Genomic DNA, 23592 nt, shown 5'->3' on the forward strand with positions numbered 1-23592 from the left:
TAAACAGAAGCTATGTTAGAGGTCTAGAATAAGTTGAATAGAATGTTAATAAACAGAGAACAAAGCCAACCAAGAAGAAAACCCTAGTTAAAAAAGAGAAAAGGACTGCCAGAATAAACTAATCAAGGAAATCAGATGCCTAAGTACTAACAAAATAAATCATGAGTCATACTAGAAAGAATGAAGATATGGCCCAATCAAGGAAACAAACTAACACTTCAAATGAGATATAGCAGTTGAAACAACTAATTTAAAATGTTCAAACAAATCTTCTAAATCAAATCAATGAGTTGAAGGAAGATATGGCAAAAGAGATAAAGGAAAGAAAACACTGGGTAGCCAGAAAGAACTCATAAGGTTGAAAAAAAAACAAAACAGAACAAATAGCAGGACTTATGGGAATGAAAGGCACAAAAGATGAGATGAAAAATGCAAAGGAGACTTACTAGAGCAGATCTGAAGAGGGAGAAGAAAGAAATAGTGAACTACAGGACAGGAAATCTGAAATCCAACACATAAAAAAAAAAAAACAGATACAGAAAAGAATGGAAAAATAAGAGCAGGGTCTCAGGGGACTGAATGACAACATGAAGTAAAGAATATACACGTTATGGGTGTCCCAGGAGAAATAAAAGGGAAAGGGGGCAGAAAGAATAATGGAGGAAATAATCACTGAAAATTTCCCATCTCGTATGAAAGATAGAAAATAACAAGTTTGAGAAGTACAGCATACGTCAAACAGAATAGATCCAAATAAACCCACTCCAAGACACTAATCAGATCGCCAGGTTTGGAGAAGAGTGTAGAAATGAAGACTATCAATAAGAGTAAAAACAGAGTACAATATTTTAAGTATAATGAATAAAGTTGAGTTTGAGTATAATTGAAAGAGTGAGGCTGGGGCATTGTACGACACCAGAAGGAAAGACAGAGAATAAAAACTGGGATTGCAAAAACATTAAAGTGGACAACGATGGTGATTAAACATACAAATAAATGAAAAATTTTACATAAGGAAAACAAATGAATGTCAATATTGCAAGGTGTTGAAAATGTGTGTTGGTTTGAATCTATAATGTATCCCAAAAAAGCCATGCTTTAATCCTCCCAATCTTGTGGGAGCAGCCGTTTCTTTTAATGCTTATTCAGCACTGTATGCTGAAAACCTTATTAGATTATATCCACAGAGATGTGGCATGTCCAATTGTGGGTATTAACTTGATTAGATGGAAATGTGGCCCCATCCACTTCAGAGGGGTCTTGATTGGTTTACTGGAGTCTTTTAAAAGAGGAAACATTTTTAAGAAATGACAGAGCCTAGAGAAATGACAGAAGCCTCAGAGCTGAGAAAAACTTCACAGCAGAGCTAACACAGATGCAGACAGGTGGAGAATAGAGACACAGCTGTTTGGAGACTCTTGGAGCCCAGCAGATATTGTCATGAGACATTAAGCAAGCCAGAACCTGGAGAGAGTCAAGGGAAGTCAAGAAATGAAAGCCAGCCCTAGAGAAGCAAAGCAAGAAATCCCCACAGGAATAGAGGCTGAAAGCACAGAGCCCAGGAACAAGGAAGAGGAAGGAACCAGTGCACTTTCCCAGCTGACAGAGGTGTTCCAGATGCATCAGCCTTTCCTGAATTAAAGTTTCTTTCCTTGGATGCCTTAGTTTGGGCATTTCCATAGGCTTAGAACTGTAAACCTGTAACTTACTAAATTCCCCTTTTGTAAAACCCATATTGCAAATTCTGGCAGCTAACAAACTAACACAGATTATATTTAGGAAAAAATATAATCAATGCAAACTAGGGTCCATCATTAACAGTACCATTGTAATATGCACCCAAAATTGTTACAAAGGCAGTATACTAAGGCTGAATGTCAGTAAGAGGGGGATATAAGGAAGGGGTAGGAGATTCTTGGTGGTGGTGATGGTGTTTCTCCTACTTATTTACTATACTTAGTTTTTGTTTTATCTCTTCTTTCTTTGCAGAAGAAACAGAAATGTTCTCATATAGTTTGTGGTGGTGAGTTCATAATTATGTGATTATACCAGGAGCCACTGGTTGTTTACTTAGGATGGATTGCACAGTGTGTGAATAAAACTGTTTAAAAAATAATCAGAAAGATACAAGTGCTGGAGAAAATGTGGAAAGATAATGTAGTTATATTCACTGTTGGTAGAGAAACAGAATGGAGCAGGCCCTCTGGAGAGCAGTGTAATGGTTTCATAGGAGGCTAAGTATAAGGTTGCCATATGTAACCCCACTATTAGGTATATATTTGGGAAGAACTGAAAGCAGAGACATGAGTGGACATTTGCAAACTGGTGTTTGGTGTTTATGGTGACAGTATTAAAATCTGTAATGGATGGAGATGGCCTAAAGGTATATCAAATGATGAACAAAGGGCAACTGTGGAATACATATACAGTGGAATACTGAGTGGCTGCAAGAAGGAATGAAGTTGTGAGGCATGCAACTAGGTGAATGAACCCTGAGGATATTACATTAAATGAAATAAGCCAGAAGCAAAAATACAAATATTGTAAGGCCTCACTAATATGGATGAGCTATAATGTGCAAACTCTGAGAACTGAATTCGAGAGCCCAGGTTATCAAGTGATAGAACACGGGCAGAGATTGTGCAACTGACAATCAAGGAGTACAGAATGTTCAATAAGGCTTATCATAAAGATTCCTACAACATAAGCTCTTACAGAAATCACATCTATTTCTGAATTTTAACTGTTACTTTTAAATTCGGAGATACTGAGCTCTTTGTGCATAACCCGGTTGTTCCGTGGAACTTTGGGTATCTGTATGACACCTTAGACTCAGAGTTAAGAGTTATGCAACTCTGACAATCAGCATTACCCATACAGCAATTGTTAAGGAAGCTGGAAAAGAGCTCAGACTCCAATTAGAGCTATGAATGAAATGGATCTGGTTAGGATTAAGGTAAATCATAATACAGGATAAAGGATGATACTGTCCATATCTTAAAAGTTCAACTTCTATGTAAGACCAAACGAAGAGATGTTTATTTGATACAAAACCTATATTTTCTTTAGCACACTATCAAATTTAACCTGTATGATCAGTTTTTTCAAGCAACATAATCACATGGAACCTTGAATAAGGAATGAGATCTTGTTCTTTTGTACAGGTTAATATAATACCTCAGTACATCCCAGAGTAATGTGAGCAGAAAATGAATGGCCTCTCTCTCTAAGCCACATCTGCGAATAAACTCACTACCGTACCCGCTATGTAGGACATGATTTTCAGGGATGAGCCTGGCCCTGATCAAAGGATTGAGAAAGCCTTCTTGCCGAAAAGGGGGAAAAGAGATAAAACAAAAGAAAATTTCAGTGGCTAAGATATTTCATATAAAGTTTGAGAGGTCATTCTGGAGGATATTCTTAGGCATGATAGATATTCCTTTTTCTAGTATATTAGAATAAGTAGAAGAAAATACCTGAAAATGGTGAAATATAATCCAGTAGCCTTCATTCTTTTTTTCATTTTATTTTATTTATTAAACACAACAAGATACAAACACATTCTTACCATATGATCATTCCATTCTTGATAATCAATAACTCACAATATCATCACATAGTTGTATATTCATCACCATGATCATTTCTTAAAACATTTGCATCAGTTCAGAAAAAAAAACAGAAAAAAATTCACATATACCATACCCCTTACACCTCCCTTTCATTGATTACTAGCATTTCAATCTAGTAAATTTATTTTAACATTTGTTCCCCCATTACTTATTTTTTTTTAATCCATATGTATTACTCATCTGTCGATAAGGTAGATGAAAGGAGCATCAGACACAAGGTTTTCACAGTCACACAGCCACACTGCGAAAGCTGTATCATTATACAATCATCTTCAAGAAACATGGCTACTGAAACACAGCTCTACAGTTTCAGGAACTTCCCTCCAGTCTTTCTGTTACGCCTTAACTAAAAAGGTGATATCTATTTAATGCGTAAGAATAACGTCCAGGGTAAACTCTCAACTCTGTTTGGAATCTTTCAGCTACTGAAACTTTTTTTTGTCTCATTTTGCTCTTCCCACTTTCAGTCAAGAAGGTTTTCTCAATCCCTTGGTGCTCAGTCCCAGCTCATTCTAAGATTTCTGTCCCACGTTGCCAGGAAGGTCCACACCCTTGAGAGTCATGTCCCACGTAGAGGGGAGAGGGCAGTGAGTTTGCTTGTCAAGTGGCAGGCCACACCTGAGCAAAAAAAGAGGTTCTCTTGGGGGTGACTCTTAGGCCTAATTTTAAGTAGGCTTAGCCTATCCTTTGAAGGGTTAAGTTTCATATGAACAACCCCTAAGATTGGGGGCTCAGCCTATTGCTTTGGTTGTCCCCACTGTTTGCGAGAATATCAAGAATTCTCCACTTGGGGAAGTTGAATTTTCCCCCTTTCTCACCATTCCCCCAAGGGGACTTTGCAAATACTTTTTTATGCATTGTTCAAATCACTCTGGGATTTATCAGGGAATCACTCTGGACAAACTTACAAAATCTGGGATTTATTGGGGCATCACTCTGGACAAACCTACAAAATCTCATGCCCTACTTAAGGTTCCATATACTTGCCTGTGTTTTTTTGTCCTTTTGTTTTGAAGGATAGTTTTATTGGACATGAAATTCTTCATGGTCAGTCTTTTTCTTTTAGTACTTGGTATGTTATCCCACTCTCTTCTGTCCTCCATGATTTCTGATGAGAAATGTGTGGTTAATCTCATTGAGGGTTTCACATATATGATGAGTTGCTTCTCTCCTGCTGCTTTCAACACTATCTCTGTCTTTTGAAAGTGTTGCTCTCTGAATTTATCCTATGTGGAACTTACCCCACCGAACATCTTAGACGTGTACATTAAGGCTTTTTTTCAAATTTGAGAAGCTTCTGGCCAAAATTTCGTTGCGTATTCTCTGCCCATTTCTCCCTCTCTTCTCTCCTCTAGGACTCCCATTATGCATATGTTAGTACTATTGATGGTTGTCCAAAGAAAGAAGACTCTATTTTTTAACCTTTGTTTTTCATATTGCAGAGTTTCTATAGACATAGCTTGTCTTTCTGCCAGCTTATATTTGCCTTTGAGCCCTATAGTGAATATTTTATTTTTGTTGTTTTTGCTCCTAAATTTCTATTTTGCTATTTATTATAATTTATATTTCTTCTTGACATTATTTGATGAACCACTGTAGTTCTATGTTTTTTTAATTCTATGAACATGTTTTATTTAGTTCTTTGTACATGTTTTTTCAATTTGCATTGAATTTTTTGTCTGATTAACATCAAGGCCCCTTCAGAGATAGCTCCTATTGTCTGCTTTTTTGGGTCACCATTTCCTGTTTCTTTGAATTCTCATATAATTTTTGTAGAAAAACGGTCATTTTAGACACTATATTGCAGTAAATCTGGGTTCTGATTCCTTCACCTGACATCCCCAATCCCTAAAAGATGCAGTTGTTGCTGTTTTTTTCATGTGCTTGTTTAATAACCTGCCTGAACTAATTCTGTAGAGCCTGTCTCCAACCACTGATGTCTGCACTTAGTTTTCTTATTGTTGTTTGCCTCTCTTTCTGTGATTTTTAAAAATATTTTTATCGTGAATTCTTCACATACACATATGTTCTATACATGGCATACAATCAATGGCTCACAATATCAGCACATCATCGTGTATTCATCACTATAATCATTTCTTAGAACATCTGCATCACTACACAAAAAGAAATAAAAAAGAATAAACTCTTACAAAACATCCCCTTACCCCTCCCTCTCATTGTCACTAGTATTTTCATCTACCCAATTTATTATAACTGCTGTCCCCTCATTACTTGTTTATTTATTATCCATATTTTTACTCATATGTCCATACCCTGGATAAAAGGAGTGTCAGACACAAGGTTTTCACTATCACATAGATATATTGTAAACGGTGTATCTTTATACAATCATCTTCAGGAATCAAGGCTACTTACTGGAACACAGTTCAGCAGTTTCAGGTATTTCCTTCTAGCCACTCCAATACACCATAAACTAAAAAGGTATGTCTATGTAATGCATAACCTCCGGGATAACCTCTCAACTCTGAAACCTCGCAGCCTCTGAACCTTTATTTTGTCTCATTTCTCTCTTCCCCCTTTTGGTCAAGAAGGCTTTTTCAATCCTATGATGTCAGGTACCAGCTTATCCCAGGATTTCTATCCCATGTTGCCAGGGGGATTTACACCCCTGGGGGTCATGTCCCACATAGGAGGGAGGGCAGTGAGTTCAACTGCCAAGTTGGCTTAGAGAGAAATGCCACAACTGAGTGACAAAAGAGGTTCTCTGAGGGTGACTCTTAGTCCTAATTTTAAGTGGGCTTAGCCTATCCTTTGCAGGAAAAACTTTCATAGGGGCAAACCTCAAGACTGAGGGCTTGTCCTATTGATTTGCTTGTCCACACTGCCTGTGAGAATATCAGAAATTCTCCAAATGGGGAAGGTGAGTATTTTTCCCTCTTTCCCCATTCCCTCAATAGTTCTTTACTCATTGCCCAAATTACCCTGGATTTACTAGGGCATCACACTAACATAGACACACCAACAAAATCTCACACCCTACTCAAAGATTCCATGTACTTAATGATATTCAACTGAACTGACTATACAAATCAAATTAGGAAATGCACTACCCAAAATATAAATTTTGCACCCAATAAACATCTCTCCCTTCAGTCTCACACAGAAGTTGATGTTTTAAAATACAGATGATTTAATCCTTTACACTGAATTCTGATATATCTTAGCCCTATCCAGATCAGCTACACATTTGTATCTATACTAGATGCCTGATCTCTTTCTCAACTTTTTAAACAATTCATTTACAGAGTACTGCATTCTTTCATAGCTTCAGTGCTATGAGTTTCAGGTGTCACATAAATAGCCAAAGTTTCTGGGAAAGATCAGGTTATACACAAACAGCTCAGTATCTCAGAATTTAGAAATAACAGTTACAACTCCTGAATACATGTGACTGCTGTAAGAGCTTACAATCTAGGACCCTTTACAATATACCCCAACCTGATAACACATGCTCAGTTCACTGAGTTTTTATATTATAGTTAGTCCATATGATTGAGGCATTATAGTATTTGTCTTTTTATTCCTACTATTTCATTCAACATACGGTCCTTAAGTTTGATTCACTTAGTTGCACACTCACAACTTCATTCCTTTGGTGGTCACTCAATAGTCCATTGCATGCATACACCATAGTCCCACCTTCCATCTCTCAGTTGTTGTACCCTTTGATCACCTCCATTCATTGTGGAACCAGTGTGCAAATGTTCATTCTTGTCCCCATACTCAGTTCTTCCAGGTATATACTGAGCAATGGGGTTTCAGGATCATACAGCAAACCCACCCCTAGCCTCCTCTGGAACCAGAACACTGCCATCCAAGAGGCTGCAACTCTCATTTTCTCTACCAGCAGTGAAAAGGTCCATCTGTTTCTTGGCATTTTCTCTAATACTTGTTTCTCTGTGTTCATTTTTAAACAGTTTTATTTACACATCTTACAATACAGTCTAAATGTATAGATATGCCTTCACCACCACCCGCTACCTGAAGACATTTCCTTTTCTTCCACAAAGAATACATGCCCCTTTTCTAATCCCCACTTGTTGACATTTAGTTTTAGCATAATGCCTTTGTTAATTTCAGTGGAAGCATAATGTAATGTAACAGTAATGTAACATTCCTGTTAACTACAGACTCTAGCTTACATTGGTTGTACTTTTCCCCATATACCATCTATTTTCAACACCCTGCAATATTGACATTCATTTGTATTCCCTCATGCAAAAACATGTTACTTAATTTGTACATTTAATCACCATCGTTGTCCATTCTAGGCATTCCTGAATTATACCATCTCAGCCTTTATCCTCTTTGTTTCTGTTTTCATACATGCCCCCAGCCCTTCTCCATCTAGCATACTCACATTCAGATTCATTCAGTGTACTTATACTACTGTGCTACAATCAGGTAGTATTGTGCTATCCATTTCCAATTGCCCAGTCTCTACCCTATTTCTATCTCCTGATAATCTGTGCTTTAATTTCAATTCTTTCACTCAATGTTAGTTCATATTAATGAGACCATACAGTATTTTATCCTTTTGCTTCTGGCTAATTTCACTCAGCATAATGTCCTCAAGTTCAACCCACATTGTTATATGTTTTTTGTTTGTTTGTTTTTGCATGGGCAGGCACCAGGAATTGAACCCAGGTTTCCAGCATGGCAAATGAACTCTGCCAGCTGAGCCACTGTGGCCCGCCCAAGTTTTTGCGATTTTAATTGGTACTACATTGAATCTATGAATCAATTTGGGTAAAACTGACATCTTAACTATATTTAGTTTTCCAAGGCATGAACATGATATGTCCTTCCATTTAGTTAGGTCTTCCATGACTTCTTTTAGCAATTTCTTACAGTTTTCTGTTTTTTTGTATCCCTTTTGTATCCTTAGTTAACTTATTCCTAAATATTTGATTCTTTGGTTGTTATTGTAATGGAATTTTTTCCTGAGTTCCTCCTCAGATTGCTCATTACTAATGTATGGAAACATAACCGATTTTGGGTGTTGATCCTGTACTCTGCCACTTTGATATACTCATTTATTAGCTATAGTAGTTTTGCTGTAGATTTTCCAGTACTTTCAACATACAGTATCATATCATCTGCAAATAGTGAGAATTTTACTTCTTCCTTTCCAATTTGGATGTCTTTTACTTGTTTTCCTTGTCTGATTCCTCTGGCTAGAACTTCCAGTACAATACTGAGTAACAATGGTGACAGTGGTCATCTTGCTTTGTTCCTGATCTTAGAGGGAAAGCATACAGCCTTTTCCCACTGAGCGTGATATTAGCTGAGGGTTTTCCTTATATTCCCTTTATCATGTTGAGGAAGTTCCCTTCCATTCCTATCCTCTAAAGTGTTTTTATCAAGAAAGGATGTTGAATTTTGTCAAATTACCTTTCTGCATCAATCAACATGATCATGTGGTTTTTCTGCTTTGATTTGTTAATATAGCGTATCACATTAATTGATTTTCTTATGTTGAACCATCCTTGCATACCCAGAATAAATCCCACTTGGGCAGGATGTACAATTCTTTTAATGTGCTGCTGGATTGGATTTGCAAGTATTTTGTTGATTATTTCCGTATCTATATTCATTAGAGAGATTGGTCTGTAATTTTCCTTTCTTGTAATAACTTTGGCTTTCCTATTAGGTTGATGCTGGTTTCACAGAATGAGTTAGGTAGCTTTCCCTCCTCTTCAATTTTTTTGAAGAGTTTGAGCAGGACTGGTACTAATTTATTCTTGAATGCATGGAATTCACATGTGAAGTCATCTGGTGATCTTTTCTGTTTTAGGAGGTACTTGACTGATTCAATTTCTTTACTTGTGATTGGTTTCATGAGGTCATCTATTTCTTCTCAAGTCAATGTAAATTTTTCACACCTTTCTAGGAAGTTGTCTGTTTCATCTACATTGTCTAGTTTACTAGCATACAGTTGCTCAGAGTATCCTCTCATTACCTCCTTTATTTCCATGTGGTCATTGGTTATGTCTCCTCTTCCATTTCTGATATTATTTATTTGCATCCTCTCTCTTTTTCTTTTTATCAACCTAACTAAGGGTCCATCAATTTTATTGATTCACTAATTCTGCTCTTTTCTGATTGTTATCTGCATGAAATATCTTTTCCCAACCTTTCATATTCAATCTAGTTTTGTCATTGTGTCTAAAATGAGGCACCTGTGGACAGCATATGTATGGGTCCTGTTTTTTAATCCATTCTGCCAGTCTAGGTCTTTTAATTGGAGATTTTAATCCATTAACACTTACTGTTATTATTGTAAATGCAGTACTTTCTGCTATTCTGCCTTTTGGATTTTGTATGTCATATCTATTTTTTTTTCTCTTTTTACCTTTACTAATATTCTTCATTTCTACACTCTTTTCCAAAACACTCTCCTGCCTTTTCCCATCTGCCTATAGTTCTCCTTTTAGTATTTCCTGCAGAGCCAGTCTCTTGATCACAAATTCTCTCAGTGAATTTTTGTCAGAAAATATTTTAATGTCCTCCTTATTTTATTATTTTTTGCATGGGCAGGCACCAGGAATTGAACCCAGGTCTCCAGCATGGCAGGTGAGAACTCTGCCGAGCCACCCGTAGCCTGCCCTGTCCCCTTATTTCTGAAGGACAATTTTACTGGATATAGAATTTTGGTTGGCAGTTTTTCTCTTTTAGAACCTTAAATATATCATACCACTGCCTTCTAGTCTCCATAGATTCTGCTTAAAGTCCACAAATAGTCTTACTGGGCTTCCCTTGCATGTGATGGATTACCTTTTTCTTGCTGCTTCCAAAATTCTCTTTCTCTTTGATATGTGACAGCCTGATTAGTGTCTTGGAATATATCTATTTGAATCTATTCTGTTTGGGGTATGCTGCACTTCTTGGATCTGTAATTTTATGTCTTTCATAACAGATGAGAAATTTTCAGTGATTATTTCCTTCATTAGTATTTCTCTTCCTTTTCCCTTTTCTTCTCCCTCTGGGACATACACATCACGTATATTTGTGCACTTCATGTTGTCATTCAGTTCCCTGAGAACCCACTCATATTTTTCCATTCTTTTCCCTATATTTTCTTTTATATGTCAGATTTCATTAGTACAGTCCTCTAGTTCACTAATATTTTCTTCTATCTCTTCAAATCTGTTGTAGGTTTCCATTGTGTTTTTTTCATCATCTCTTCTATTCAGCCTTTTATTCCCACAAGTTCTATGATTTGTATTTTCAAACTTCCAAGTTCTTTTTATTCATCCAGTATCTTCTTTATATCCTTCTTCAACGCATTGATTTTATTTTTGATGAGATTTTCCATATCTTTTCTAACATCCTGAATTAGTCAAGAGCCTCTCATTTGAATTGTTGGTTTGTTTCTTTGACTCAGCAGATCTTCAATTTTCTGAGTATGACTTTTTATTTTTTGCTGGAGTTGAGGCATTTGATTTCCTTAATTAGTTTAATGGAGGTTTTTTTCATTCTTTTACCTAGGAGTTTTTTGGTGAATGGATTTGTTTTCTATCTATTCTTTGACATTCAGTTCAACTTATTCTAGATCTCTAGCATAAGTTCTGTTTAAAGAGAATTCTTCAGTTCTTGTTTTCCTGTTTCTTGCCCTGCCTATATGAAGCCTTTTTTTTGAAGAGGGTCTCATTCTATATCATAGGTCCCAGTCAGATTTTCCCAGAGAGGAGTGGCTTCCTCTCAAGGAGGAATGAGTTGCCAGCATCAGTTTTTCCTGAGGGTGAGACCCAGCAGGTTATTATACTTTCCTATGAAGCCTCTCGACTCCATGCTTTTCCTATTTTGCCCAGCATGCAGTGCTTGTCTGCCTTTGGCTTCCCACCAGCATAAAGTGGTGGAACTGCTTAATTTTAGCAGACTCTCCCTGGGGGGCTGTGGTTGGGACAGAAGTATAAAATTGCTTCAGATTTCCAGTCCCTGGGACCTAAATTCCTTGAAGAAACGATTCCACTTGAGCTGGGCCCCACCTCTCTCTTGGGGATGGTACAGCCTTTAGGGAATTAACTCCTTTCACCTGACTAGCTACTTTGTCTCTCAGACAAGCCTAATTATCCCCTTGCCTGGGGCGGGGCTGGAGTCTGAGAAGGCTTCCAATTCTACACTTCTGTCTGAGTTGTTAAGGAGTAGAAAAAAAGCAAATAAACATGCCTTTTCAGAGCAAGATCCCTGCTCCTCAGGTTTGTCAATAAGAGCTTAAGTTGGTACATGTCTCTATATATATCTCCAGGCAATATGTACCTGCTCTTCTTCAGGTCCAGCTGTTTTCCAGTACTGTGCTGACTCAAAAAGGCTATTTTTTTTTCCCCATCAGACCCATCCCTTCTCTGCCGACTCAAATACTCCTAGTAACTACAGTGCTTATTCTAGGTTTATCCATGCTACGGGCCTATTTTCAATAGTCAGAATATGTTAATTTCGCAACTGGAGCTTGATTGAGCTAAACCCTTGCTCCTAGTAAGGTCTATTTCCTTTCCCCTCAGGGACCCAGCATGCCTTTTGCCTGTGGGGAAGGGGCGCTGGCCTCCATGGCTTGGGAGTCTCACAGTTCTGTGTGGGGTCTCAGCTGGTCCACCTGGTCCAGACTGGTGTGTGTTTGGTCACTGATAAAGCCCCAACAGTTGATCTGTACTATTCCTGGCTATTTACTAGCTGCTCTGGAGGACGAACAAAATTCCACACTTCACTAGGCCACCATCTTGCTCCACCTCTCCCCTCTTTCTTTAATTTTTAATTCTTGTTACTATTTTTAAGCCTGGTTTCCTAGAGATCACCTGTGAGTCAACAGAACCTAGTGGTCACCCAGTGATTGGCAACAGGTTGTGCTTAAATAACCTGAGTAGTAAGGTTTCCAACCTTTGCTGATGGATTAGGGTGTAGGTTAAAGTATATATCCAAAGCTAAGTTAATTTACTAGTCTGTTCTAACTTTTATTTTCTGAGTCTTCTACTGTAGCATATACAAAAGCACTTAACATGTTTCGGACAGGATAAACAGAGGCTAAAGTTCTCTTTGGTTTGTTCTGAGCATACTTCACAGACGACCAGACACAAGTTGGACCTTATCAAGACCTACTATGACAGTCTCATTCCTCGGATGTCCCTTTTGAATTTCTGAATAGTTCGCTACTCCGTTACTTGCTCAATCAGTATCATCACATCAGTCTATCTAAGCCCCCATCACAGGGAAGGCCATGAAATTATTATCATATTACCTCATACATAAGGCAGATGTCATTTCTGCTCAAGACCTTCAATGGCTCTAGAGTTTTACTAAGAATAAAAGTGAAAGTTTTTATAATGATCTACTATGAGTCCCAACATATCTCAGCCAGGAACTTGTCTGACCTCATCTACTATTCCTCCCATTTGCTCACCCCAATCCAGCCAAAATGGCCTTCTTGTTTGTTCCTCAAATTCACCAGCCTTAGGACCCTTCCACTGGTTGTTTGTCTGGAATGTTTTTCCTCCAGATACTGGCATAGAAATAGCATAATCTCCTTCAAATATCTGTTCAATGATTTAAATCATTTAAATTATGAAATTTTAACTTACATCCCCACACCTTCTGTGGAGATCTGATCCCCAATTACTCTTTACTCTATGCTATTTTTTTTTACACAGAATGTGTATCATCTTCTAATATATGTCACAAACTATAATTTCCAACATCCAGTCAACATGTTTTAGAACTTTCCCATTCTTTATCAAGAGGCCAAATTTATTTCTTTTTCCTTTAAACCAAGATGGGACTTTGTGACTGTCTTAGTGAACAGATTACAGGGGAAATAATGCTGCATGATTTCTGAGACTTGTTCATAAAAGATGGCATGGTGTCTGATGCTCTCAAGTCCCTTGCCCTTGGAACTCAGACACCAAACCAATCTATGGAGAGAAACCACAGGGAGAGGACTAATGATTCAGATAAAAGTCACCATCACTTGCCAAACCTATCAGTGAATAAGCCAAACCTGTCAGTGAATAAGCCTGGAGATTTTAGCAGTCAGCTTTTGAATCTTCCTGCTGAGACCCCAGCTGGAAGTGGAGTAGAGACAAACTGGCCTTAATGCTATGCCCAAATTCCTGATTTACAGAATTTGTGAGCATAAAAAATGGTTGTTTCATAAACAGTACTAAGTTTTGTGTAAATGTGTGACACAGCGAGAGCAAATGAAATACTATACTGTATTACTTATTTATTATGTTTATTTTTTATTTCCTTCCAGTAAGATATAAGCCCAATACAGGGAAGGGTTTTTATATTTTTGGTTTACTGGCATATACCAAGTGGTCAATAAATATTCATTAATTGAGTACACACTTTTACAATTTACAAGTCATTATGAAATGAAAATAGTTTTAAAAAGTTAGTTAATAGTATTAATATTTCTGGATGACAATTAACCCTGACCAGTTCTTTCAGAAATAATCCACTAAATATATTCTGCCACTGTCATTATAACATGACTTTAATTTTTACACACGTTTTCTTAGAAAGGAAACAGTGATTAATTTTAGTTAAAGCTCACCTCACACTGGTTATTCAGCTTGGTAGATGTGATATCCAACTGCTGATACTGTTCTTTCAGCTTTGAAAATTCAGCTTCCAATCTTGTTTGTTCTAGTTTCGAATTATTTAGAAGACTTTTCAAATTTTTATGGTCAGTTTGTAAAACTTCAGTCTCTTTTAAAAGCTGACTATATGTATGATTCAATCTATAATTAGAAATCATGATAGAAATAGAATTAGAACTCTATTAATAGCTTTCACTATAAAAACAAGATTGAAAAAAATTGGAGTACTTCCCTTTGGAAATAAATTTTTCAGCATTTAAATATGTTGAAGACATAAAGATACCATTAAACTTATAATATAAAAATTTAAAGTAATAATAAGAAAAACAACAAAACAGAAATTGACAATCTAGCTTTGATTTCAAAGATACTAAAATTCAATGCAAAACATAAATCAGAACTGGAGAACTAATCAACTTAGCATAAAATACTATATATCAAACTGATGACAAATAGCTGAGACAAACAGCAATTAAAATCAAATTTCATGATCACTGCAATTTATGAAACTGTGTCAGATTATTCATAATCATGCAATCCCCAATAATTAATAAATTATTGGTAAAAAATTTTTTTTTCAAATAATTTTTTCTCCTCAAAATTATATCTTCAGAACAAGGTTAACGGACTTCAAAGGGCAGGGATTGGCAGACTCTTTCCAAAAAGGGTCAGAAAGGATTTACTTTAGGGTTGTGCGTGTGATAGTTAATTTGGTGTATCATGTTTGCTAGACTATACCGCTCAGTTTTTTTGCCAAACACTAGTCTAGTGGTTGAGGTGAAGTTATTTTGTAGATGTGATTCACATCTACATTCAGTTGACTTTACGTAAAGGAGACTACCAATCAGTTGAAGGCCTTAAGAGCAAAAAACCGTTTCACAGAGAAGAGTAAATTCTCAAGACTGCAACAACAATTCCTGAAGTTTCTACCTTGCTGGCCTGCCCTATAAATCTCATATCCACATTTGCATGAGCCAATTACTTAAAAAAAATAATATAAATCTATACATGCACATACGCACAAAAACAAACCAATACTAAATCCAGATAAAGACATTTATAAGAAATTACAAACCCATTTCCTTTATGAATACAGATGTAACACCATCTTCAACAAAATACTAGGTAAACTGAATCCAATAGCATATTAAAAGGATTAAACACCATGACCAGGTAGCATTTATTCCAGGAATACATGGGTGGTTCAACATCAATCAATCAATGTAATTAACCACATTAATAGAACAAAGTGAAAAAAACAAACATGATGATCACAACTGATGCAGAAAAGGACATTTGAAAAGATCTAATAACTTTTCATGATAAAAATACTTTGAAAATTGGGAATAGAAGAGATCTTCCTCAACATGATAAAGAATATATATATGAATAACCCACAGCTAACATTATACTCAATGGTGAAAAACAAAGATTTTCCCCAAAAATTAAGAACAAGCAAGAATGCTCACTTAAATTGTTACTCAACATTGTACTGGAAGTACCAGTCAGAGCAATTAGGCAAGAAAAATAAAGACCATCCAAATGGGAAATGGAAAAGTAAAAATCTGTATTTTGCTCATGACATGAACTCATATATAGAAAAATCCAAATAATCTATAAGAAAGTTACTGGAGGTAATAAATGAATTCAGCTAAAACCTGTAAGGTCTAAGATTAACCATAAGAATCTGTGATGTTTCCATATACCAGTAATGAACGATCTAAAAAGGAAATTAAAAAATCATTCCATTTACAACAGCAACTAAAATAAATTTATCTAGGACTAAATTTAACCGAAAAAGGAAAGAGGTACAAAGAAAACTACAAGATACTATTGAAAGAATATAAAGAAGACCTAAATAAATGGCAAGATAGCATCTATTCATGGACTGGAAAACTTAACCTTACTATCAATATTGAGCTCTGACCAAGATGCCGAGTGAGATCCTTCAGGGCTCTGTCCTCTACATAAGCTTTAAACAGTCAATAATAACCAGCAAAAACATCTTTCCAAAAGCTCCAGAAAACAGAAAAAGGACTGCAGTGACATGGTGAGTGCAAATCACGAGAAAGGCCAATTATAAGTGGTAGGATCTTCAGGGAAATGCAAATCAAACCACACCTACTAGAATGGCCATTATCAAAAAAGAAAAGAAAATTAGAAGTAGTGGAGGACATGTGCAGAAATAGGAACACTTATTTACTGCTGGCGGGAATGCAGAATGGTACGGCTGCTTCGGAAGGCTGTCTGACAGTTCCTCAGGACACTAAGTATAGAACTGCCATATGATATGGCAATCACATTACTAGTTATATACTTAGAAGAACAAAAAGCAGGATGTGAACATACATTAGCATACCATTGTTCAAAGTGGCACTATTCACAATTACCAAAAGATGGAAACAACCCAAGTGTCCATCATCTGATGAATAAAGAAAATATGGCATATACATATGACGGGCTATAACTCAGCGGTAAGAAGGAATGAAATCCTGAAGCATGCAAGAGCATGGACAAAGCTTGAGGACATTATGTTGGTTGAAATAAGTCAGGAGGAAAAGGGCAAATATTTTATGATTTCACTAATATGAGCTAACCATAGTAAATAAACCGAGAGAGTTAAAATCCAGAATATAAGTGACCAGGAAATAGAATGTGGGTAGAGAATAGGGAGTGGATACTTAATGTGGGCAGAATTTATTACTAAGTTGAATTTAAAAGTTAGGAAAAGGATAGAGGTGATGGTGGCATGTTATGTTGAGTGTAAACAGCAATGACTTATCAAGGTGATTGTCGTTGAAAGAAGGTGTTTAGAGTAGAGTATGTCACTAGAAAGAAAGAGGATAAAACAGGGGACTTGTATAATACAATAAATCCTGTGGTGGACAATGGCCGTGATCAAAAGGACAAATATAGAAATGTTCTATCATGAGCAAGAACAAACGTATGTTACTGTTAAAAGAGTTAATACTAACAGGGTAGTATATGAGAAAAATGCACCTACTGCAAAATTTGAACTACAGTTAACTGTAATTTTTTTGTAGGCTATGTGGTGGAGGTCACATTTCATTCTTTTTCCATGTGAGTATCCCGTTACTGCAGCACCATTGTTGAAACTGTTTTTCTTGGTTTCTTCGTTTGTTTGGGAAGTGCATGGGTCAGTAATCGAACCCAGGTCTCTCACATAGCAGGCGAGAATTCTACCACTGAACTACTCTTGCTCCGCTAACAGTATGTTTTAAGATTCTTTAATTAACAGTAACAAATGTACACTCCTACGCTAAAAGTCCATAATGGGGGGGGGGGGGGGTAGGGGATGGAGAGAAAGGGAATGAGATGTGAAGGCATTTTTTTGTTTCTTTTTTTTTTTTTGGTAATAAAAATGTCCTAAAATTGAATGTGGTAAGGAATGCACAACCATGCTATGAACCACTAACTATACATTTTGGATGCACTGTTTGAAATGTGAATATATATCAATAAAACTGCTGAATGGAAAGGAGAGAAAAAAAGTGGTAACATCTTGACTGGACCCTTCCTCAATCCCTTACTGCGTTGTCAAATAATTGGCCCATGCCTCCAGGGAGGTTCCCAGATTCCAGTTCTGGAGAAGCAGAATAACCCTTGAGTACATCCTGGAAGCATGAATGTCTGGCCTCATCTGTATGGTGGTGGCCTAAGGAACTCACTGTTCCAGAACTTGCCCTGCATGTAGAAAGGAGCCAAGCAAGCTCTCCTACAGAATACTGTGGGAGAATAATCAAATTACACTGCTTGGGGAAAGGGATTTCTGGTTGTAGGTCATACTGTGTGAGCCCAGATCATAAGGAAGCTGTTTCCTAGGGAAGAGGAGTTTTTGTATTGACATGAATAAGGAATTCCTAGGGCCACAGATTCAAGCCGAAGACAAGAGGCATGTGCAAAAGTGGTAACTGAGGTTACCATATTTTGGCATGCACCTATTCTCAAAACTCATTGTATGGATAAGCCCTGAAGGAGAGGACTCATACAGGTTAATCTTCAAACACTGGGAAAGGTGCTTTCTTTGTTTTTTTCTTCTCTCTGTATTTTTAATTGAAGCTCCTGGCAGTCAAGGACAGCTTGCTGAGAAAACTACCTGGAAACAAGGGTAAGGAGCATATTGCTCAGAGTGTAAGTTCCAGTGATAACATATTAAAACATCAAAATATTCAAGGTTCTAGAAAAGATTCTAGAAGGTTCTAGAAAAGATTTGTAGGTTCTACAAAACCTACAAAGAAACAGGAAATGATGACCCAGGCAAAGGAGATTACAGAATGAGAAATCTTCAGAGAGAAGGATCTGATACAGGGCATAACACACAAAGACTTTAAAAAAATAATCCTAAATATGATCAAAAAGATAAATGAAAACATGAAAAAAGAACTAAAGGAAATCAGGAACATGGTAAATGAACATAAAGAGACTATCAATAGAGAGAGACAGAAATTATGAAAAGAACCAAATGAGACTGAAGACCACCGTAATGGAAATTAAAAAATTGCCAGGGAGTTCAACAACAGACTGGAACTGGTAGAAGATTTACTGCATATGAAGATAAGACAACTGAACTCACCCAGACAGAAAAACAGAAAGAGGAAACTATAAAGAAGAGTGAAAAGACAGATTTGAGTGGTGCCATCCCACTTGAGGCCTGGCAGCCAATGATTCCTTCAGTGGCCTGCCACTGCTGCTCTCCTCACTCCACAGTCAAGAGGAAACAGTGGGTCAGAACAGCACCATTGCCACTGGTGTATACAGGGCCCTTTTCATCGGGAATCGCATTTACTTCAACCAGAAGAGACAGAGTGACCCCAATTTGAAGAACACACTACAAGAGCGAAGAAAGAAACAAAAACTTGCCAAGGAGAGAGCTGGGCTTTCCAAGTTACCTTCCACAGCTTGGTGAAGAGTTACTAGCCCAAGGTGAATATGAGAAGGATATGGGCCATTTGGCAAATGCAATGTCTGTGTGTGGACAGCCACAGCAGTTATTGCAAGTATTACAGCAAACTCTTCCACTACCAGGGGTCCAGATGCTTCTGACTAAGCGCCCAACAATTAGTCATAGAATTGTAAAGGCACAGAGCTTGGCTGAAGATGATGTGGAATGAAAACATACCAGCATAATAAAATCTCAATTTAAAATATTTCAACAGTTCTCAACTTGGAAGAGGAACATCTTCGGGGTTATAGGGGCAAATATAAAAAAAACTGTATGAAAACTTGATTGTTTATCAAAACTGGGCATTAATCTTCCAGATGTCTTTTTCCCATCTAATCTTTAAAAACATAAATATACTTGTGAAAAAAAAGTGAACAGAGCCTGAGGAACCTGTGGGACACCATCAAGTGTATCAATATACACACTGTGGACGTCCCAGAAGAAGAGAGAAAGGGGCAGAGAGAACATTCAAAGAAAAAATGGCTAAAAACTTCCCAAATATAACGAAAGACCTGAATATACACATAATATATGTGTATAATGTCTATATTTGGTGTATGGCAACAAACACCAAACAGAATAAACCAAAATAGAACCACACGGAGCCATGTCATACTCAAACCGGTGACTGACAAAAGATAAAGAGAGAATTCAGAAAGCTATAAGAGTAAAGCAAGATGTCATACACTAGGGGCATTCAATAAGATTAAATGCTGATTTCTCATCAGAAATGATGGACACAGGAAGGCAACTGGATAACATATTTAAATTATTGAAAGCAAAAAATTGCCAACCAGGACTTTGGGGAATATGGCTGAATAGAGCAACTTGATATCAGCCCTGCTTCACCAAAAAGTTAGAGAAAAGTCATGAGGATGACTGAGGCAGTGATTCAGGAGTGTGGCTGACCTGGGAGTGCCTTCTGCACAATATGGGGCAGCCTTGGATGCAGAAGCCAAGGAACTGAGCAGCAGAAAGCTGAAGCCTGGTGCAAAACCAGCCAGAATGCAAGGATGGGAGCCCGGGACTAGGAAGTATGCCAGGCGGCATTCCTTGGGAGAGCTACTCTCACCACCTCAGGAATGTGACCCAGCGACTCACCCCGAACCTCGTCACCCGCTCCCATTCCCCACACTCTACCTGCTGGTAGAGTCTCCCTGACTCTACCAGCCTCACAGCACATACCTGCCCAACACCCCTACCCCAAGTGCAGCCCAACCTAACTCTCCTAAACCCCTCCCAACTCCACTACCTCCCCCTCTCTGTTCCCCACAGGCTGTTGCCAGTGCATAAAGGCTGTGGGCACTAACCTCCATACCTAAGCTAACCCTGCCCCCCTGCCCATAGTGTCACACAGCCTTACTCCGCAATTCCGAGATCTCTGCACCTGTTGATGGCATTCCAGGCCCCACACATGAATTCAGGCCCCCAATCACGTCATTCAGCTCTGAGAACTGCACTTTACAGCAGCCCTAGAACCGCACATGTGTACTGCACTCAGCCTCACCTTCCAGTTCTAAAAAAGTACCGACCTGGGCGGCTGGGTCACATCTGCCCCCAATCCATGAAGGCATAATGCTGACTTGCTGCAACAGTTCTATGCAACGGTTATGCACCTGCATTCACAAGCATCAGTGTAACATTCCCAAAGTACGACTAGACCTGATCTGAAACAAATCACCGCACTGAGTGCCCCACCCTGTACCCTGCTTCCTGCTGTACAACCATCCCACGAGCACAACATCTTAAGACTACAGAAAGAAATCAACTCCCAAAGTAAACCAATCAAGATATTTTAATGCCACAAAGACAGCAGAAGATCACTAATCATATCACAATGCACACAGATAAAGCCCTGCCTAATGACCAAATTTAAACACCTATAGGAGACAGACATTAGAACAACTAATCAAAGATGTTCAACAACTCTACGTAATAAAATAAGTGGAACAGCAAATGACACAAAGGAGATCAAGAAGGCAATAGAAGATGGAAAATATTGAATTGGAATGCAGGGAAAAATGACAGACAAAACAAAGCACACAAATACAAGAATCACTGGTGCCCCTGAAGAAGAGAGGTGTAAAGGGCTACAAAGAATAATTGAGGATATAATGGGGGAAAACTTCTCAACCCTCATAAAGGACATAAATATACAAATCAAAGAAGCCTAAAGAACTCCAAACAGAATAAATCCAAATAGGCCTTTCCCAAGGCACATATTAACCAGCCTGTCGGTTTGAAGAGAAGCAGAAAATCCTGAAACCAGCAAGAGAAAAACAATCTACTACGTACAAGGGAAAACAAAATAAGACTGAGTAAAGACTACTCAACTAGCACTCTGGAGGCGAGAAGGCAGTGGTATGATATATTCAAGATCCTAAAAAACAAAGACTTTCAGCCAGGAATTCTGTACCCAGCCAAACTGTCCTTCAAAATGGAGGGAGAGATGAAAGTTTTCACAGACAAAGAAGTCCTGAAAGAATTTGTCAACAAAACACCGGCCCTACAAGAAATACTAAAAGGAGTCCTGTTGGGTGAAAAAATGGACAGAAGGAAATCTGGAGGAGGGAACAGAACTGAAGAGTACCACTAAGGGTAATTTGAATAATACAAAGAGAAAGAGGGAAAAGAATACATAAATCTGATAAAATAAAATTAAAAAAATTAGATGGTGGCATCAAGAAACAACTTTTCAGTAATAACTTAGAATGTTAATGGACTAAACTTACCAATTAGAAGATACAGATCGACAGAATGGATTAAGAAACATAATCCAGGTTGCTGCTTACAAGAGACTCATCTTAGATGCAAGGATGCAAATAGACTGAAAGTGAAAGGATAGAAAAGATTTTCCATGCAAGTTATAACCAAAATAAAGCAGAAGTAGCTATACTAATATCGGACAAAATCAACTTTAAATATAAAGACATCATAAGAGACAAAGGAGGACACTATACACTAATTAAAGGTTCACTTCACCAAGTAGATATAACAATCAAAAATGTTTATGCTCCCAATCAAGGGGCTCCAAAGTACATAGACGGACATTGGCAAAACTGAAGGGAGCGACAGATGCTTCAACAATAATGGTAGGAGACTTCAACACACCACTTTCCAGCATAGATAGAACAACCAGACAGAAGATCAACAAAGAAATTGAGAAGTTAAATAACTTGGTAAATGAATTAGACTTATAAATTCTTTATAAGTTATATAAATTTATATATTATTATATATTTATTTATTATATATTTATATAAATTATATAAAGTGACTTATAAAGGCCATTGCACCCCAAAATACAAATATATACATTCTTCTCTAGTGCTCATGGAACATTCTCCAGAGTAGATCATATGCTGGGGCACAAAACAGGTCTTTATAAATTTAAAAACACTGAAATTATTCAAAACACTTTCTCTGATCACAATGGGATGAAGCTGGATCTCAATAACCACCAAAGAATGAGAGCATTCACAAATATATTGAGATCAAATAACACACTATTTAACAACCACTGGGTCGAAGAAATTATTAGAGAAATGAGTAGGTACCTGGAGATGAATGAAAATGAGAACACAACTTACCTAAGGGATGTGGCAAAGGCTGAGTTGAGAGGGAAATTTATTGCCCTAATTGCCTATATTAAAAAACAAGAAAAAGCAAAAATCGAGGATGTAACAGCACACCTGGAGGAACTTGAGACAGAACAGCAAACCAACCCAAAGCAAACAGAAGAAGAGAAATGACAAATATTAAAGCAGAGATGAATGAATGGGAAAACAAAAGAACAATAGAAAGAATCAATAAAACCAAAAGTTGGTTCTTTGAGAAAATCAATAAAATTGATGGGCAATTAGCAAGAATGACAAAGAAAAAGAGAGAGGATGTAAATAAACAAAATCAGAAATGGGAAGGTGTGTGTTAACACAGACCCTGAAGAAATAAAAGAAATCATAAGAGGATACTATGAGAAGATCTAGTAATGGATAGTGGTGAAGGCAATGCAACACTGTAAATGTGATTAATCCCACTGAATGGTTGGGATGGGAAGATTTATGGTATATTTATTTCCACAATTTAAATAAAAGTATAGAGATAATGATAATTAAATGCAATACATGATACAGGATAGGATCTAGAAATAAAGGAGAAAGGACTTAAAAGGAAATTACTGGAACATAAAAAATTAGAATACAGTTAGTTTTATATGAATATTAAATTTTTTGAACTTGAGAACTGCATTTAGGTGATTACATAATGAATCATTGTTTGTACAAAAAATACTTGGGAGTATTATGTGTTCCAGCGCAACCTGCTTCCAAGTAGTCATCAGATAGACAGATATATAAATAGAAAAATAACAGACAGATAG

The 23592-nt window shown here is 37.3% G+C and overlaps 1 protein-coding gene and 1 pseudogene across 9 annotated transcripts in view; one reads left to right on the top strand and one right to left on the bottom strand.

The window, feature by feature from the left end:
* Window positions 1-23592, bottom strand: part of CCDC88A (coiled-coil and HOOK domain protein 88A) — a 189428-nt gene that overhangs the window by 22118 nt on the left and 143718 nt on the right. For all 9 annotated transcript variants that reach the window (XM_077134249.1, XM_077134245.1, XM_077134247.1 and 6 more), the window contains one exon: window positions 14206-14392. In XM_077134249.1, the coding sequence (XP_076990364.1) occupies window positions 14206-14392 (187 nt within the window). The remainder of the gene's footprint in view (window positions 1-14205; window positions 14393-23592) is intronic.
* On the top strand, window positions 16183-19383 carry LOC143661665 (mitochondrial import receptor subunit TOM20 homolog pseudogene; annotated as a pseudogene).

The sequence above is a fragment of the Tamandua tetradactyla genome, chromosome 17 (genome assembly GCF_023851605.1).
Source record: "Tamandua tetradactyla isolate mTamTet1 chromosome 17, mTamTet1.pri, whole genome shotgun sequence".
Lineage (NCBI taxonomy): Eukaryota > Metazoa > Chordata > Mammalia > Pilosa > Myrmecophagidae > Tamandua > Tamandua tetradactyla.